At 40.5% G+C, this 20,426-nt stretch overlaps 1 protein-coding gene across 1 annotated transcript in view; it reads right to left on the reverse strand.

The window, feature by feature from the left end:
- Window positions 1-14,864: 14,864 nt before the first annotated feature.
- LOC145403741 (prohormone-1-like) overlaps window positions 14,865-20,426 on the reverse strand; it is a 262,303-nt gene continuing 256,741 nt past the window's right edge. Inside the window, exon 3 of the mRNA XM_080275454.1 lies at window positions 14,865-15,200. Coding sequence (XP_080131580.1) covers window positions 15,030-15,200 — 171 coding nt within the window. The 3' untranslated portion in view covers window positions 14,865-15,029. The remainder of the gene's footprint in view (window positions 15,201-20,426) is intronic.

A 20,426-nucleotide genomic window follows, 5' to 3' on the forward strand; every position in this document is an offset into this window, starting at 1 on the left:
AAAAAAATAAGGTTCATTCAGGTTAATCAAGGTTCAGTCAGGCTAATTAAGGTTCAGTCAGGCTAATTAAGGTTTAGTCAGGCTAATCAAGGTTCAGTCAGGTTAATCAAGGTTCAGTCAGACTAATTAAGGTTCAGTCAGGTTAATCAAGGTTCAGTCAGACTAATTAAGGTCCAGTCAGGTTAATCAAGTTCAGTCAGACTAATTATGGGTTAATCACGGTTCAGTCAGGCTAATTAAGGTTGTCAGCTTAATTAAGGTTCAGTCAGGCTAATTAAGGTTGTTAATTAACTTGAAATCTTAATTAGCCCTACTGAACCTTGATTAACATGACAACCTTAATTAACCTGAATGAGTTAATGAGGCGATAAGCCTTTGACTCCACCCTGTTGAGAATAGCTGAATGGGAGGAGCCTCCCCATAGATGAGAACTGCACTCTTCACAGGGAGGAATAAAACCCTTGTATAAAGTCAACAACTCTGCAGGGGTACAGAAGGCACTGAGTCGGCTTAGCACACCTAACCTCTCGGAAGCATATTTTACAAGAGGAGTAATATGGTCTTTCCAAGATGAATCCCGGGAAAATGAAACCCCAAGTACGTTTAAAGAAGATGTAGGATTAAGTAGAATTTGTTAAAATTAGAGGATACTCTTGTGGAAGATTTCGTCGGGTTGAAAGAAGTAAGAACTGAGTTTTTAACGCATTAACCCCCTCTTCCCCCGCGCTAATTCTTATCAAGCTGATTACCTTCCCCGAGTCATTGTTTTGTGACTTATTTTATATTTTTTTTATATTAAGTTGATTTTTTTGTCATCAGATCGAGTGTTTCTGAGCTCGAACTCTTCATCACCTTCGTCTTTTTGTAATTTACGCCTCTTTGGCGGGTGTGAGGGTGGCGATAAGTCACCAGCATAGTGGGAGGTCGACGGGTGTGAATCCGCCATTCCTGGGCTACAAATGAGAACTGAATGACTAAAAATGCCGTATTTGGCAGCTGCAGTGTGGTAGGGCTTGGCAACTGCTCTGATGGCGTAGAGGAAGAGTAAGCGTCCCCATGGAAACCACTGATGCTTCCACGTGCTTGAAATTATAGCGCAGAGACCAATCGCCTCATATGAGGCGATCAGCGCGGCTAGGACCTCATATGAGGCGATGAGCGTGGCGGGGGATAAAAACAAGATTTACTTTTACCCCAATCAAAGATATGAACCAAGTCAGACATTGGGTGTGCTATAGCCTCATCCCTTGTTTGCTGAAGTAAATGCTGAGATGTATGCTGCAGGAAGCAAATGGAAAGGTGAAGAGTGGGGTCATCAGTGTATGAGTGGATGGAGTTAGATGTACAGCTAAGAAGGTCGTTGATGAATGGAAGGAAGAGATGTGATAGGACAGAGCCTTGAGGAACACAACTATCGATAACTCTAGAAGAATGGTGGCAGATGGAACGACCAAAAAGGAAGCTGGAGCTAAAGGCACAGATAGAAGAATATGAGGGCAGTTTGGAAAGTAAAGATTTATGCCAGACTACATCGAAAGACTTTGTGATTTCAAGTGCAATGACAAAGCTTTCGCCAAAGTCCCTAAAGGAGGATGACCAGGAGTCTGAAAGGTAAGTGAGAAAATCACCAGTGGAGCGTCCATGGCGGAAGCCATACTGGCGATCAGAAAGGCTGGGATAGGAAAGGTGCTTTATGTAACTTTTTTTGTTTTTTGTTAAGAATAGACTCAAAAACTTTTGAAATGCAGGATGTCAAAGCTATTGGTAGAGAGCCAGAGGGCTAGGAATGGTCGCCCTTCTTTGGGACAGATTGAATGAGAGCAAACATCCAGCAAGAAGGAAAGGTACAAGCTGGCAGACAAAGAAGAAAGGGTGTACCTAGGCAGGGTGTAAGCACAAAAGTACAGTTCTTGAGGACAACAGGAGGGACCCATCAGACCCATATGCCGTGATAGAACTGAGGCCACAGAGGATACAACCGGAGACCTTTTAATGTCGGGCATAAGGAAGTCAGAGAGGGAAAGTGATGGAGGAGCAGCACTGGAATCATCTAAGGTGGATTTGGAGGAGAGAGTTCTGCTCTGTCAGTAGAAGAAATAGCTACAGAGCTATCAGAGTGGGAAAGAGAAGGGCAGGGTGATGAGGTAAAGTTGCTCCTTAGATATTTTGACTGCTCTTGTGTGATCCTGACTTCTCTATATTGTACATGTAAACAGACACAGCGTGTGGGCTTGCCTGACGAAGCATAGCCTACCTTCGTTAAGTATGCAATTAAATGGGCACGGGTCTAAAATAAATTGTGTGAATAGTAAAGTTAACACAGCATGTTATGATAAACTCAAATATGTGATTTTAGAAAGTTGTAAAACCTTCACAACCTGTTAAAAATATATTAGAAAAATGTTACGATGAATGACTATAGAAAATACTGACACCATGAGGTTTAGCTGGAGAAGTAAGGAGTTTGTGAACAACACTAATAAAATGTACATATGGAAAAGAATGCCACAGATATGTTCCCACACTAACCAGTGACTGCATTATAGGAGCTGACACTGACAAGCCCGCTCTTTCAGCAACCCTAGTCTGTAGCCCCATCTTGCCAGAGGAAAGATGATTCAACTTGCAGGGGAAAAAATAAAACTAAATAAAAAAAATAAATACATTTTTAACAATCACAGAGTGGTAGCAAACGAAATCCAGAATAACTGACTACGAGAAGACGTTTACATGAAAACAATGGAAGACGGTCGTAACGGGAACAAAATGGCTGGGAAAGCAGACTGAACCCATCCCTTATCGCTCTGACCTCTGCTTAATGGTGCTTCTCTGAAAATATTACCATTTACAGTTAGTTGTGATACTCTCCACATATTAAGACATCGAGAAACTTAGAGAGATGGAAATGTGGGAGATAAAGTGATCGGTAATGCTGGAAATGCTCTTGGCCAGTGATGCCTTTTGAACAAAACGAGGATTTGGTAGCCAAAACCATACTATTCATGACGGTTACACACTATTACTAGCACTGTAGTTTTGTGGCTTAGACTACTGGACATCAAGACACTCTTTTGCCAATTCCACAGTACACCGAACAAAATAACACCGGGGAAATATGGGACCCTTCCTGTAGAACCTGTGAAGGGTTGGCTCAGCAGTGTGGGACTTAAATTTTGCATGATTCTCTGTCAGATATATATTTTATTAGTGTGTATGTGTATGTGTGTGTGTGTGTGTGTGTGTGTGTGTGTGTGTGTGTGTGTGTGTGTGTGTGTGTGTGTGTGTGTGTGTGTGTGTGTGTGTGTGTGTGTGTGTGTGTGTGTGTTAGCAAAATAACTGACACTTTTTATCCGAATTTAATCAATCTGGTAGAAGGACTGAGGGTTAGTTAACGAGAAAACTTTTTTTTTTAGTAATAGGTCAAAGGTCAAGCTTGCAGGGTTGAGTCAAACGTTGACATTGCGAATGAACTCAAACTTTTTTTTTTTCTTCTGAACAAACTTCAGGTGAAAGATTGAAGGCAGGGGAAGAAAGAAGTTATTCAGTTTTGGAAACATTCAGTCAAAGGTCCAGGCCACAAAGCAAGGTCAGAGTTTGATCCGTGTATATGTATTTGTTGACAAAATAACCCAAAGAGTTTTGAACTGACTTAAATCAAACTTGGTGATAGTATTGAGAGTCAGCCAAGGAGCAAACCTGTTGCTTATTACCCATCCCAGCCCCGGAGGGGCTTGGGGACGGCTATTGCTTTCACTCGTTTTGTTTGTTTGTGTATTTGTTTGTTTGTTTGTTTGACTGTCTGTCTGTCTGTCTGTCTGTTAACATCTTTACTCGAAAACTACTGATGCGATTTTGACTAAAATTACAGGGATGATGGGCTATGACCTTCTGATCACCTGATTAAATTATAGGCCAAATTGGGCCCAGGCCCAGGCTGCAGGCCCCGAAAATGTAAAAAATAAAAATCGTTTTTTGCCATAACTCCTTCCAAATTCGTCATATCGACATAACAAAACCTAAATTTGCGTCTTTCAAGTCTGCATCCTATAACATGCCTTATTACATCAGGGAGGGGGGGTCACACCCCAGTTAGCAGTAGGGGGGTCAGTATCAGGTGGCATAAAATCGTCAATTTTCACACGATTTACTCCAAATTTGGTATGTGATATCTTTGATTAAATATCTTGTTGTATTTATAAGTCAGCACTAAAATAACTGCCGGGGACGGGTTTGCTGTGCCTTGGCATCGCTTCTTGTTGGAATAAGAGACCAAAGGTCAAGGTCATAGAGCAAGGCCAATTTAATGAGTTTTTTTATTTAATTTAAACTAATTTTGTGGAAGGACTGGCAATAAGCCAGGGATAAAAGGATTCGATTTTGAGAACAATCAGGCAAGGGTGAAGGTCACGGGGAAAGGTCAAAGATTAAACTTACGGGGCAAGGTCAACCAATCTTAGTGGAAGGGATATGGGTCAGGCAAGAATGAAACGATCCAATTTTGAGAACAACAGTTAAAGGTCAAGATCGCAGGGCGAGGTCAAAGTTCGATCCGTGTGTCCGTGTGTCTCTGTGTGGTTTGGACCAAATTTGGTGGAATACTTGAGGATCGCCCAAGAAGCTGAACTGTTATGTTTCAGATAAAAAGGCAAAGGCCAGTGTCACATACCATGCTCAAGTTAAACATTTCATCCCATGTACAATAAACTTTGTGCAAGGGTTCAGGTTAAAACAAGGATAACAAGATTTATTTTTCAGAACAAATAATCAAAGGCCAATGATGCTGGGAAAGGTCATAGGTCAAGGTTACTGGGCAAAGCCAACTCAAATAATTTTTATCTGATCTGAACCAAAGTTGGTAGAGGGGTTAAGAGATAGGTAAGTATGAATTGAAACGCTTTTTGGAAAGCCTAACCAAAGGTAAAGGTTACAGGGCAGTGTCAAATAGTTGGCCATAAACCAGTTGATGGGCGAGGGTATTGCACTCTCTGAGTCTTCCTTCTTGTTCTGAACAAGTTTTTGATACGTCGAGGGTTACGCGGGTCTTCTAATTTTTGAAACTACGAGTATGCTGTGATCATGCGATCAGCTGATTTCCCGAAGTAGTAACAATCTTCTGAACTTAAAACGGTGATAGAATTTATTCTGATTTACAGTTCTCACACTGAATACCCATTCATCCCCATAAGCATCCACTCAGGTGGATTCAAGCCAGTTTCTGTCCATCACTGTTGCTTCAGGCTCAGTTAGGTCCATCACATCCATTACCGACATCCACGCCAGTGTGGCTTCATTTAGCTCACTTCAGCCACTCCAGGTTCACTTAAGTCAGTCCGAGGACATCAGGTTAGTTAATCTGGGTTAATTCAGGCCACTTCACTTTTTCATGTCAGTAAAATTACGGTATATTCATTCTTACTGCTTAACCCCTTCAGTACCGTGACTTCCTTGTAGTTATCACCCGCCTTTAGAAGGCGGGTGTCTGTCGGTGTGTGTGTGTGTGTGTGTGTGTGTGTGTGTGTGTGTGTGTGTGTGTTCCCATTATATCCCATGAACAGTTTGAGCTGTGAACATAAACCTTCAGGGTATCAAAATATAGCCAAAATCTTGGACGAGTACGAAAAAAGTCAAGGTCACCAAAATGGCTGCCAAAGGTCAACTAGTTTTTATCGCCCTCTTTTACTACCATCAGAACTCATGAACGGCTTGAGCTATCAATATGAAACCTTCAGGGTATCAAAATATGGCCAAAATCTTGGACTTGGTCAACAGCATATTCTGGCGGGAGATTAGCATTCGCCTCCCGAACGCTTTTCTTTTTTTATTCTTCTTATTTCCAGTCTTTTTTTCGCTTGGAAAGATATCTCGTGGTCAAAGGATCAATGAAGGCTGAATTTAACATCTCCACTTAGAAACTGTATGTATATACTGTATATATACAGTATACATACATAAATATATTATATATATTTGTACACACACACACACACACACACACACACACACACACACATATATATATATATATAGATATATATATATATATATATATAGATATATATATATATATATATATATATATCCATCATCCAATCCTACATTGCCCCAAGAGGAGCGTAGGAGCCCGGGGCTAGGCAGTTGGTCCCGACATTTAAGATGAGAGTGACCAGCCTCACTCATCCCTGCGTGGTATTACATGAGCAATCAACCCCAACCACCCCTTAGATATAAACCTTCACCGGCTCAATCCGATTGGAGCGCAATAATTACCCACTAAACCACCAGGCGCCAAAATTTGGTTATATGGTTACCACCCAGCGTAGTAAATGGTTTCCTGGTGCACAGGAAACCATTTGGCTTGTCACCCAGTGTAGAGTCACCCACAGCCTGAAGGAAGTGGAAAGAATGAAGGAAAAAAAAGACAGAAGAAGGAGTGTAAAGTCACCCGTAGGCAGAAGGACAAGGAAAGAATGAAGGAAAGAATGGTAGAAGAGAATGGAAGGAAAGAAGGATGGAGAGGAAAGGGCAGACACCCGAGAGCAGCACTATATCGAGTGAGTGGATGGTGAGCGTCCCCACCTACCATAAAATAATTATATATATATATATATATATATATATATATATATGTGTGTGTGTGTGTGTGTGTGTGTGTGTGTGTGTGTGTGTGTGTGTGTGTGTTGTGATGTGATTAAAAGAATTTAAGTAATTACACACCCATTCACATCAGTTTACAACCATTTGTGCCATTTTAGTACTAAGTTGCTGAAAAGCCGTCTATAAACTGACCGGTGTAAAACTAACAACAATATCAACAAGATTCTGCAGTCGGTTTGATTTCACGTGATAAAGATCCCTAGCTACGTTGATTACCAGATGTAGTCTGATTGTAGAGATAAATTTGATTAGAAATCAAGGAGCTTTATTCCTACCGGATAAGAAAGGTTCATCAAAGTGCAACCACGACACAGTATTCCACCTTAGATGATTCTGGTGCTGTTACTCTATCACTTAACCTCCTCTGACTTCCTCATGGCTGACATTAAAATTTCTTCAACTCATGTGTTTTCTGTCTTCACTGGCCTCAGTACTAACAAGACCTGCTGGGCCTGATGGGGTTCCCCCTATTGTCCTCAAGAATTTTGCTTTTGTACTTGCATCCTGCCTAGGCAAATTCTTTCGCCTGTGTTTGTCAACTGGTACCTTTCCTTCTTGCTGGAAGTTTGCTCATATTCAGCTTGTCCAAAAGAGAAGGGTGACCATTCCCAGCTCTCCAACAATCGTCCAACTGCTTAAATAGTTTGTGTTTCTAAAGGTTTTGAGTCTATTCTTAACCAAAAAGAAAAAAATAGAGGACCGTTCCTATCACAACCTTCTCTCCGATCGTCAGTATGGGTTCCGTCAGGGACGCTCCATTGGCGATCTTCTCACCTTCCTTTCCGACTCCTGGTCATCCTCCTTTCGGGATTTTGACGAAAACTTTGCCATTGCACTTGACATCTCAAAGGATTTCGATCGAGTCTGGCATAAAACTTTAATTTACAAACTGCCCTTTTACATTTTCTATCCTTCTATCCGTTCATTCATCTCTACCTTCCTTTGTGGTCGTTCCATAGCTACTGTTGTAGACGGCCACCGTTCTTCTCCTAGAGCTGTCAATAATGGAGTTCCTCAGGGATCTGTCCTACCATGAAATCTCGTCCTTCTATTCATCAATTAACTTCTAAGCTGTACATCTAACCCTATCCACTCATATGCTGATGACCCCACTCTTCACCTTTCCATTCTCTTTCTGCAGCGTCCATCTCAGCATTTACTTCAACAAGCAAGGGATGAGGCTATGGCACACCTAATGTCTTACTTGCTCATATCTCTGACTGAGGTAAAAGTAGCTTAATTTTGTTTTTAATGCATCAGAAACTCAGTTCTTACGCCTTTCAACCCGTCAGAGTCTTCAGAAGGAGTATCCTCTAATTTTTAACATCGTCCAAATCAGTCCATCATCATCTTTGAACATACTTGAGTTATCATTCTCTCGGGATTTATCTTAGAAAGATCATATTATTTTTCTTGTAAAATCTGCTTCCAAGAGATTAGGTATGCTAGGCCGACTTCGTGCCTTGTTTACCCATGCACAGGTGTTGACTTTATACACGGGTTTTATTTTCCCCCTGTGTAGAATACAACTCTCATATATGGGGAGGTTCTTCACATACAGTTCTTCTCAACAACCTTTTCGTCTAATTAACTCTTCTCTTCATACTGGCTCTCTGCAACTTCGGTCTATTCGCCAATCTGTTGCATCTCTATATCGTTTCTATCGTTACTGCAATAGTTACTGCACCTCTGACCTGTCTGCTTGCATCCCTCCATCACTCACTTCTGTTCTCTTACTGTCTAACTCTCAAATGCAAGAGTTAACCGTTGCTCCCAGTCCATCATGTATGCAACAGGTCAACTCTGGAACTGTGTTCTGTTATCTTCATTTCTCATTGCCTATGACCCCCAGTCTTTCAAGGGCAGTGTCCGGCATCCCGAAATGAACGGATGTTGGCTTTGGCTCTGTTATCTTTTTATTTTTTTCTTCTTGGAGGGAGCCCATCTTACGGACTCTTAGCTTTTGGTTCCTTTTTCCTTACACAAAAAAATGAAAGGAATGCATTCGGGAGTCAAATGCTAATCTCCCGCCACAATATGCTGTTGGCCAAGTCCAAGATTTAGGCAATATCTTGATACCCTGAAGGTTTCACGTTGATAGCTCAAGCCGTTCATGGGATATAATAGTGCTAAAGGCAAGCGATAAAAACTAGTTGATCTTTAGGAGCCGTTTTGGTGTCCTTGACCTTGACCCCGAGACCCATTTTGGAATTCGGCCAAGATTTTGGCCATATCTTGATACCCTGAACGCTTCATGTTGGTAGCTCAAGCCGTTCATGAGATATAATGATACAAAAGGCGGGCAATAAAAATTAGTTGACCTTTGCCAGCCATTTTGGTGACCTTGACCTAGACCCCAAGTGCTCTTTTTCGGACTCGTCCAAGATTTTGGCCATATTTTGATACCCTGAAGGTTTCATGTTGATAGTTCAAGCCGTTCATGAGATATAATGGGAACACACACACACACACACACACACACACACACACACACACAGGCAGGCAGGCAAAAACATTATCGCTCCACCTTCTAAAGGCTGGCGATAACAATAAATAGGGTAGACCTGTTCTGTCTAATGAAAACAATCTGGCTACTGTATCCAGTATTTTGCTGGGTAACTGAGCACAGTTTTGTTCATATAAAAGCTTTTCATTTAATAAACACATCGGTACTAACTAAAGAACTGTAACTCCATAGATGTTTAAGTTATATGGATTTCTTTTTTTCATTTTGTTAAAGAAAAAAAAAATTATACATAGGTTACTTCTGTCAAATAGTGCCCGGACCTACGAGTACAAAGACTATTTGTACCCCAGTATAATTTGAGTGACAGTGGTAAAGTAAGTAAACGTCTGTTGTTTTATTAACAAAGCATTATTATATTGGACAATATTTAAAAAAAATAGCACAAAAATCACTAGCTTTTATCGTGTACTGAGCAGTAACTCTACCGGTACCTTTGTGTTTGTTATTCAAATTCCCATTCCTGTACAGGTAGCTAATACCTAATTTCTTGAAAGAAAATTAATTTTTTGGCTATCGGTTATGTGTTACAACGGTATACTGCATAACTAGGTTTTTATGAAGCTATAATCCTGTACAGTCTTATGAATTTGCAAAGCTGTAAAAATTAATAGACAGATTGAAAAATACTTATTTTCCAGTGCTGGTATGGATGTATTCTACCAGCCTTGTGATCGCACGAAAGTCCTGTTCATCTCTGATGTGAAAAATGGTAGGCGTACTGTACACACCGTAAGTTCTTTGATTCTTACGATCCCGTCTGTGTACTAGTATGGTGGTCACACGGAATGTACAGTTTTCGGTCTTTATTCTTTGTTACCAACTTTCTCAGAAATAGCCAAAATGCCAAGATGCATTGTTTCCTTTTACTTTTTCTTATTTTCCTTGGTCTAACTTTAGAATTTAAGATACCTGATTTTTCTCTCGATATTTGCTTTTCTTTTTCTTTGTCACCAGGTTTAACTTACGTACTTGGCTGTGATCATATCAGTATTCTCTTCCACCTTCTCGATAATATAAGATGCTGTATCAGCCTGAGATAGGTTTTACCTTCAACCATTTTCGGACTGTGTCGAGTGTTGGATCGGCAGACTTGAAATATGATTAAACAAATGACATTCATCACCAAGTATTGTGGGAAATAACCACTGGTCAACAAGATCTATCCTTGCTCACATACCCATAGTCGTCATAAATGTCATATTTCTCCAATGAATTTTTGATCGTTGATCAGAAAATTTAGCATACTCAGAGCCAGTCCATTGGTCACGTTTACCTTATGTTTAGGACAACTGAATCTGACCACTTCTGGTCAGTTAACCTTTAAACGTCAGCTGTCGACTTGTCCATTTATTCTGGTTAACGCCACACGATTTTACTAGACCGCCACTGGGAAACTTCTTATGGTCAATGAGTGTTCGTTGGTTCAGATCCATAAAGAAATTCATTCAGGTCAGGTGACATTATTTTTTCACCTGTATGATATTCAGCCAGAATCAGTCCCAGTTTATTGTATTAAATTTATATCGAGTCTTGTCTGAACACTTCGATTGCATTCAAGTAAATACTAATCTATCTGTATCAAACCTTAAAATGATAGTAGCACAGTACCTTCCCAGTGCAACGCCTGGAGTACGAGAGAGAGAGAGAGAGAGAGAGAGGGAGAGGGAGAGACAGACAGACAGACAGACAGAGACAGAGACAAAGATTGTAGCCTAATAAGACATCGTTCATTTGCATCACTGACCTTGCCTAAACCTTCCATGGATTCAAAAATACACACCAAGGGTTTTGCTCATTTTTCATCAAACTCTCGGTTAACAGGGATATTAAAAATATTGTTTAGTAAATTAATACGCATTAATAATTCCCACCTCCAAACTACTATTAACCCAAAATTCTTGAAGAAATGGGAATAGTTTCGTAATTCGCATGAACATTTGGTGTAGGTTTGAGTCTTATGAGCTCCCCATTTGTATTTCGGGTGACTATGTGGCATAGATTCTAGTCGCCTAGAGGGTAATACTAAGATCCCAAACTCCAATCTTCTGATAACGCATGCAGCGTTCTCTGCAACTTACAGTACATACACCAAAACACAGACTAAGCATTACAAACAGATAGACATTGCAGTACATTCAAACTTACATATACATAGGCAACATACACTGCACTTACATACACCCAATAGACACATACATTCTACCTTTCCAGTAAAACTTCCATATTCGTAACAAGATCACATGTAGAATTACAAGTCGAATTATGATACTTGTTAAGGAGATGAATTGAGAACACAATTTACATAACTGCTCACCATTTTATACGGTATATTATCTTCCATTACATTGTTTCCATTAATTGCCCGAAATGGAGTAAGAGTCGATTGACCAGTGCGAGTCTAGTTTGTGATGATCTGGGCCAGTATGCACAAAACTCCTCAAGGCTGGCCGATTCTTAGCAAAAACACACAAAGTTATCAATTTCTCAGGCGTAAATATTAGTTTTTTTTTTTTTTTTTTCAGGAAAGACAAGGACAGAATAGCACGGGATCTTCCGTATATCTTAATCTTCCTGCATAAATATATTTGCTGCAAGAAATATATCATAAGTTTGCTTGTGAGACATGTCGGCACTGATACCGCCATCATAAAACAAGAGAGGTGCACGGTGCCGATGTTTACCTTATGCTGTTCATGAGTACTAGTATTTTCGTGAGTAACTATCCTACAAGAGTGGTTTAGTAAGGTAAATAAAAACATCTTCAAGTACACTTGGCCAATTTTTCTTTTAATACAGGATAGTATATAAACCAAAATACCACAGATGAAGACAGCAGATTATATACACAATTCATAACAACTGCAACCAAACCCACACCTATAACACTGTTCTTGTTACTAAATCAGCAACAAAACATGTACATATTGTTAAACAATCAATAATTAAACATGAAATGGAACCGAAAAGCAAGAAATACAAGTTTTATTAATACATTAATTAAAAATCTTTAAAATTGCAATCAGTTCCAAATGTCACCCGAGCTTCTTATTTTTCTTGCTTGTGAGCCAATTTTCACTTATTCATAATCTGAAGACAAACACAAATGTCAAGTACATATTTAAACTGAGTTTAATCAACTGTACAGATATCCTACACTTTGATTTTTTACCATGTTGCATCAAAGCCCAGATGACATTTCGAGAGCTAATGGGTGTGAAACTATAAATACTTTACCATTCATTTTATAATACATAACTGGTCAAATCATGTGGGCTCCGTTTAAGCTAATACTTGGCGGTGTTTGGAACACGTGAGGTTTGCTGAGGTTTCTGCTAGGCTATGAGTGTTACTTTAGAACATTCACTGAGCGCTTCTGCAGTTCTTAAAAGAGGTTACATATTCGTGTCTGAAAACAAGCCAGCGACGAAAGCACAGAAACTGAATAGATACAAGGGCAAGCATATTGTTTAGTGGAGGAATCATTAATTTGAACCAGACAATAGCTATCGAGAAACAAAGTGGAGTTTATTCAGTGATCTGGATGACGGCTAAGATTCATTTTAAAGACGGATTTTTTAACAATTGTATGCACAAATCACGCAGTTTATTGGAACAGAAAATACGCCAGATATGAGAAACTCCCTTTTTTAGGACATGTTAGATGAAAGGAAAAAATTTTACGGAGCCTCTATCGCAAAACTTTGGTCTTATTTTTGGTGTTCCTGCTAAATGTCTGATGCTGTGTGTTGGCTACCGATGTTTTGATGATAGTCATTTCTTTTTAGAACTGCAGACAGGTTGCAATAGAGAGGAACGTGGGAGGAGAGGCAAGAGGGAAGAATAAATTGGAGGAATCGGAGAGAAGAGGATATGAGATTGACAATTTTACAACTCGAACTAAACATTTTTTTTTCTTTAGCTTTTACTTCTTCACCAAAATCAAACGAAAGTTTTTGGTCATTTCTCGGCGATTATTGTGTGAGCGAATTTCACACACCTGAGAGCAAGTTTAACTACCTCTGTGAATCTGTTTAGGCAACTCTTGGAGTGTTGTCTCGTCTGTGGGGGAGGCGTTCTACTATATCCTTATTGAACCAAGTATTTCGCATATGGCTGCCTAGTCTTCTCTTGTGTGATTTATATTTACGTCAACAAAGACTGTATGAATTATTGTTACTAATGTACCTAAAAACGATATAAACCGGTAAAGAATAGGTGGTGGGGAACATTCCTGGGCCATATTCTACGGTGACAGGAAGCCTCGTAGCACCTTTACCTTGCCGATTTATTTTTGCATATTGCAATTTAAAATTTTCTTGCACGTTATTTACATGGATGAAGGACGCCAGTAACCTGGCGTATGGATTTTTTTTTTTAAATTCATTTGTTTTTCCTTCCTGTTTTTTTTTTTTTTTTTAATCGTGTTAAAATTGACGTTGTTTCATGAATAACATACAAGAGGATACTAAGGTGTAATTTACAGAATAAATCTCCCAAGTCACTCTGAATACGACTCATTAGCAGACGAGAATACGAGTGTTGGAGTGGTCTGATGACGTCACGCGGACTGCGCCAATGACCAAAAAGAGCATTGATGTGGGCGCCCTATCAAGCGCCAGGCTTGACAGGTGGCCGAATATCAGAGCTGATATTTAAATTTATGGGTAAAAATAGCCAATCACACAGCGAGGATGCAAAACTAGGCCAGAACTGAAATAGTAACAAATTATGCACCTAATATGTTGAACGTTTGTAATAATGATAAAAAAAAAAAAAAAAAAACGTTTAATGATGTCTGTCCCAGTGTTATTAATTAAACACTTCCGCCTGAGGACGTAATACATTTTATTTGCTTAATAGCCCTGACGAGTTTGTATTGCGAACGAGATATTTCAAGCTGAGCGGGTTAACGACAGCCGACATTAACTCCCTTGTTGCCTGGATACTCATAGGTTGAACAAAATCGTTTGGGGACAGCCAAAGATAAATAAAACTGCTCCGTGAATTGTTAACGCGATTTCAATCCCGTCCCCTCTCCATCTCCATCTATTTATTCCTTTCTACTTGTTTTTCTTCCCTCCTTTCTCTGCAAATTAGTTTCCCGCGTTTTTTCGAATCCACCCCTGGTTCTTTGTCCGCCAAACAATTCCACACCCTCTCTCTCTCTCTCTCTCTCTCTCTCTCTCTCTCTCTCTCTCCTTCCTTTCTTTAATCTTTCCACTCACTCCTTACCCTTTCTTCCTCTTCCTTCTCTACGGCTTCGCCCTTTCCCAGATCAGAGATATTTGACTTTTTTTTCCTTCGCATCTTTTTCATTGAATGGTGACTCATATTTCCTTTTTACTTTCACTACATTATTTTATTTATCCACTGCTTTCTCTTTCTCGCACTTACACTTTCTCTCTCACTCATATAGATAGATAGATAGATAGATAGATATACAGATATAGATATATATAAATATATATAGATAGATACACGCACACACAATACGTAGATGACTCTCTCTCTCTCTCTCTCTCTCTCTCTCTCTCTCTCTCTCTCTCTCTCTCCAAGTTCGTCTCTCGGTCTGTGTTTCCCCACTAATCAATCTCCTTGTATATATATATATATATATATATATATATATATATATATATATATATATATATATATATATGCCTTCTTTACATCGCTCCTCTGCATACTTCATTTTCCCCTCTCCTCTCCTCCCTGTCCCCCTCTTTTCCTTCCTCCCATTATCTCTCCCCTACTCCTCTCCTCTTTTCTCTCCAATCATTTCTACCACGCCTCTCGCGCTACCATATTTTTCTTCTCGTTCAGCCTCTCCCTACTCCCTGCACTCCTTTTACTTCCTCTTGCCAAAACAACTAACGGCGTTGAATGCACACTGCTTCCAGTAAGAGCGTTTGTTCTGCAGGTCCTTCACGTCGGCGTTGTTTCTCAGCCGCTCCACCAGCTGTTTGGCGAAAAGGTAGTTGAGCAGGGCAGCGTCCAGAGATCCGTCGTCCTCAACAAGCTGCACAGAAAAAGAGACTCGTGTTAGAAGTGGGTGTCCAGTCTAAGAGAATGGTTTGTATACCCCCATAATCAGTACAAAATAATAATAATAATTATTACTGTAACTCACCACACCAGCGGTGAGTTATATTGTTCTTGTCATATGTTATTATTATTGTTGTTGTCATTATTATTATTATTATTATTATTATTATTATTATTGTTGTTATTGTTATTGTTATTGTTATTATTATTATTATTATTATTATTATTATTAATCACCACACCAGTGGTGAGTTATGTTGTTCTTGACATTATTATTATTATTATTATTAGAAGTAGTAGTAGTAGTAGTAGTAGTAGTAGTAGTATTTCTTTCGATGAAGTAAAGTGCTCATATCCACTCAATTTCAAAGTTACGGCCATCATATTTAGCCATCTGAGTTCCCCAGCTGGCAGCTTCATATGACCCAGTATCATGCAGTTCCCTGTACTGGTTTTCCAGTTACAGCCAAAAACCTTTAATAATAATCTCTTCGAGGATCCTCAGAAACCATTAAGGGATAAACTTCAAATTTTTATGAGACATAGCCATGGCCGGCCAGCAGGTCTGAAACGACATTGGGCCCATTTGGGCCAGTAGTTTCTGAGATCACCCATACGTCATTGGAAAGTAATTTGGGGTCATTGAGTGCACAATTTAAAACCAAGATAGAACTGAGCTACAATCACCAAACATGGTACATTTATAGAACCTGACATGCTATGCATGACTACCAGGTATGAATGGCCATGACCCAAAACTCAAGGTCACAGCCAAGGTCAAAGGTCAAAATTTGCTTATCTTCTATGTACTGAGGCCATATGCACAAGAAGGATGACCTTGTCATGTAATGATTTACTGAAATAGCCAATGGAAATTTCCGTGTTCTAGTTATAACTCACCACACCAGTGGTAAGTTATATTATTTTTGTCAATATTATTCTATCTACTGTATGTATATCCCTATGCTGTTTCCCATCTCATGGAGGGTAGCCGAGACAGGACGACACACTTACCAAAATACTCATCAACACACACACATTTACTCGTATCTTAGCCTCTAAGGGAAGAAGGGACCACTCTTCACTGCGCCACACCACACGAGGGTCAACTGCGCTGTGCAATCAGCGATTCGCAGCAGGGCTCGACAGCAGAGCTGGTTTACCGCTGCCACATCATAATGGATCCACCCCCTTTCCCACACCTGACCCGATCAGTTGATCAGACCAGATGGGGGAGAACATCCCGTCGGGACTGGATCACCTCTTATGCATTCACAGTTTCTCTTCATTCATCCCTATCACGAGCAGCCACTCTTCCTTGCTCTACAGCAGTAGTTTCCAACCTGTGGGGCGCGCCCCCCTAGAGGGGCACGAAAGGCTGCCTGTGGGGGGGGGCCAAGGCTTGATAAAGAGGGTAATTATATTTGAAAACTATGAATTATGATGAAATTCAGTAATTTCTAAATATAGAGAAAACATTTCAGATATGAATAAGAAATCAAGTTATCTGAATATATAAACAATTTCAAAGATTAAGAATCTATGATATTTATTGACATGTGCCAACTATGCCAGTAAAATACAGTATTTGAGGAACGGGGGCGCAGGGAACGTGTCATTCAATGAGGGGGGGGGGGCCAGAATTAGAAAAGGTTGGAAACCACTGCTCTACAGACACCCTTCTCGCATCTAATGCTCTCTTCACACTGTCCATCCACCCTATTCGTGCTCTTCCTCTCAGCCTCGCACCTCCCACATCAGATCCAGTTATCTTTTTCTCCAATGGCTCTTCATTCATTCTCTCCATATGCCCAAACCGCTGCAACACTTTTTGTTCAACTTGATCAGCCAACTCTTGCATAAGTCCAGTTCTTCACACTTCAGTATTTCTCATTCGATCCATACGCATCACTCCACACATACTACTCCAACACCTCATCTCCATTATATTCAATCTCCTCCTCTCTACTGTTCCCATATTCCAAGTTTCAGCCCCATACGAGTATAACGCAGTCGGTACCACTACTCCCTCATACAGCCTTCTCTTTACATCCATTCTAAGGGAACGACACCTAAACACTTTTTTCATTCCTCCCAGCACATTTCCTACTCCATTCATCCTAAACTTCACATCTACATCTATTCTTCTATTACAGCAACATGTGACCCTAAATACCTTAAAACGTTTTACCTCCTCAAGCAACTAACCATTCAAAACTGTATTCCTCCTCCTCCCATCTACCGACCTCGTACGTTTCATCACTTTACTTTTATTCTAATTCACTCCCAATTTCCTTCTTTCACACACCTTTCCAAACTCCCCTACCAGCTGTCTCAATCTCCTCCGAATCAGCCACCAGTGCAATATTATCTGCAAACAGCAGCTGACTCAGACTTCACTCTCTACCATCAGCATTCACCACACTCAAACCTCTCTCTAACTCTCACATTCATCTCCCTTACAACACCATCCATATAAATATTAAACAACCAAGGTGACATCACACATCCCTGCTGCAGCTCCACTCTCACAGGAAACCAACCACTTACAGTATTTCCCACTCTTACACACGCTCTACTATTTACATACAAACTTTTCACTCTTTTTAAGAACATGCCACCTAATCCATTCAATCTCAAAACATTTCACAAACCCTCCCTATCAATTCTATCATACGCTTTCTCTACATCCATGAACGCCAAAAACACATCCTTATCTTTCGCCAAATACTTTTCACACACTTGTCTCACAGCATACACCTGATCCACGCATCCCCTCCCTCTTCTAAAACCACACTGCTCATCACCAATCACTCCCTCTGTACCCTCTCTCTCATAATCAACACTCTACCATAAACCTTACCTACAACACTCAATAGACTTATACTCCAGAAACTAGTGCATTCATACTTATCACCCTTACCTTTATAAAACGGAACCACACACGCACTTGCCCAGTCAATCAGCGCGATGCAGCTCACAAAACATATTCAGCTATCTTACTAACCACTCAACAATAGTCGCTCCACCACCTTTAAAACATTCCACAGCAAACCCATCCATACCTGCACCTTTAGCAGTAGTAGTAGTAGTATTCTTCCTTACAAAGAAGTAAATTGCTCGTATTTACTCAGTTTCAAAGTTACGCCCATCATACTTTTGGCCACCTGAGTTCCCCAGCTGGCAGATTCGCATAACCCAGTATCATCTACAGTAGTTCCCTGTACTGGTTTTCCAGTTACAGCCAAAAACCTATAAAAATAATCTCTTCGAGGATCCTCAGAAACCATTAAGGGATAAACTTCAAATTTTTATGAGACATAGCCATGGCCGGCCAGCAGGTCTGAAACGACATTGGGCCCATTTGGGCCAGTAGTTTCTGAGATCACCCATACGTCATTGGAAAGTAGTTTGGGGTCATTGAGTGCACAATTTAAAACCAAGATAGAACTAAGCTACAATCACCAAACATGGTACATTTATAGAACCTGACATGCTATGCATGACTACCAGGTATGAATGGCCATGACCCAAAACTCAAGGTCACAGCCAAGGTCAAAGGTCAAAATTTGCTTATCTTCAATGTATTGAGGTCACACGCACAAGACGGATGACCTTGCCGAGTGGTGAGTTATTGAAATTGCTAATGACAATTTTCGTTTCTTGCTATGATGATGATGATGATGATGATGATGATGATGATAATGATGATGATCTATCTATCTATCTATTGCCAGACGCCTCAATCCCGTTTGGGGTGGCCACAAACAAATCGCCTCCAAGTCGCCCTGTCCCCCGCCATTTCACTGCCCTGCTCCCAACTCACACCCCCCTCTCTCATATACCTCTCCACCCCATCCCTCCATCTCATCCTCGGTCTCCCCCTCCCTCTTCCACCCTCCACCTTACTCATATAAACTCTCTTCGTCAGTCTTTCACCCTCCATCCTCTCCACATGGCCAAACCACCTCAGTGTGTTCCTCACAACGCTTCCTATCACATCCACATCCACACCACAACGCTCCTTTATATCCTCATTCGTCAGCCTGTCTCTCCACGTGACTCCACAGGCTCCTCTTAAATAACTCATTTCCACTGCTCTCACTCTTGACTTGTGTCCTTCCAACAATGTCCAAGCTTCACTTCCGTATGTTAGAGTTGGTATCACAATACTGTCATGTAGTAACTTTTTTACTTCCATGCTCACTTCCCTGTTTCTTATCACTGCTTTCAAGGAACCAGCAACCTTTCTTCCCTGCTGTACCCTTTCAAGCACTTCACCCTCCAAACCTCCATCCTTACTCATCACACTACCCAAATACTTAAACGTACTCACATTTTCCAATTCCTCACCATCCAACCTCGCTGTACATTCACTGACTTCACCTCTCTCAAAGACCATCACTTTACTCTTCCCTACATTCACCTTTAGGTTCCGTTTCTTACACACTCTCCCAAACTCATCCACCAAGCCTTGCAGCTCCCCTTCGTCTTCACTCAACAACACAGTATCATCTACAAACAACAGTACAGGGAGTTTCCATCATCACCATCATCATCTTCCTGACCTTTTTCCCAGCTAAGAACTGGGTAAGGAATTTAACCTCACGAAGGCAGAGAAGTTAACCTTGTTAACTATGAAGCTGCCAGACCGAAAGCGCCAGGATTTGATTCATGCTGTCGACAGCTGCTGTCACCCGATTTAGGTATCCATTCATCATCATGTCACCATTATTTCAACCTTTTCTCCTTACAAAAGGATGGCGTAGCGTTAAGGCTAATAGTCTGTCTATCTATCTATATATCTATATGCCTATCTAACTATTTGCCTATCAATCTGTCTATCTATCTAACAGGATGCCTCAGTTCTCTGTCTCCCCTCCCGCTTTTCCTCTCCACCTTACTCTCATACTGACACTTTTCTAGGCCTAGTTAGTCTTTCATTCTCCATCCTCTCCTCACGACCAAGCCACCTCAAAGTATTTCACCCAAAGCTATTAGTCACACCCACATCAATAGCACTCATCTGTGTCTCTAATTCCGCTTGCTCCTCTCAAATACCTTATTTCACCTGTTCTTACTCTTGAACTGTATCCTTAAACAAGGTCCAAGTTTCTCTTTCATACGTTAGAATGAGGATCACAGTATATACTGTCATATAGTGACTTTTTTACTTCCATAGTTATTGCCCTATTCCTAA

This window comes from Coenobita brevimanus, chromosome 1 (genome assembly GCF_032717465.1).
Source record: "Coenobita brevimanus isolate Jiangsu-jjx chromosome 1, ASM3271746v2, whole genome shotgun sequence".
NCBI lineage: Eukaryota > Metazoa > Arthropoda > Malacostraca > Decapoda > Coenobitidae > Coenobita > Coenobita brevimanus.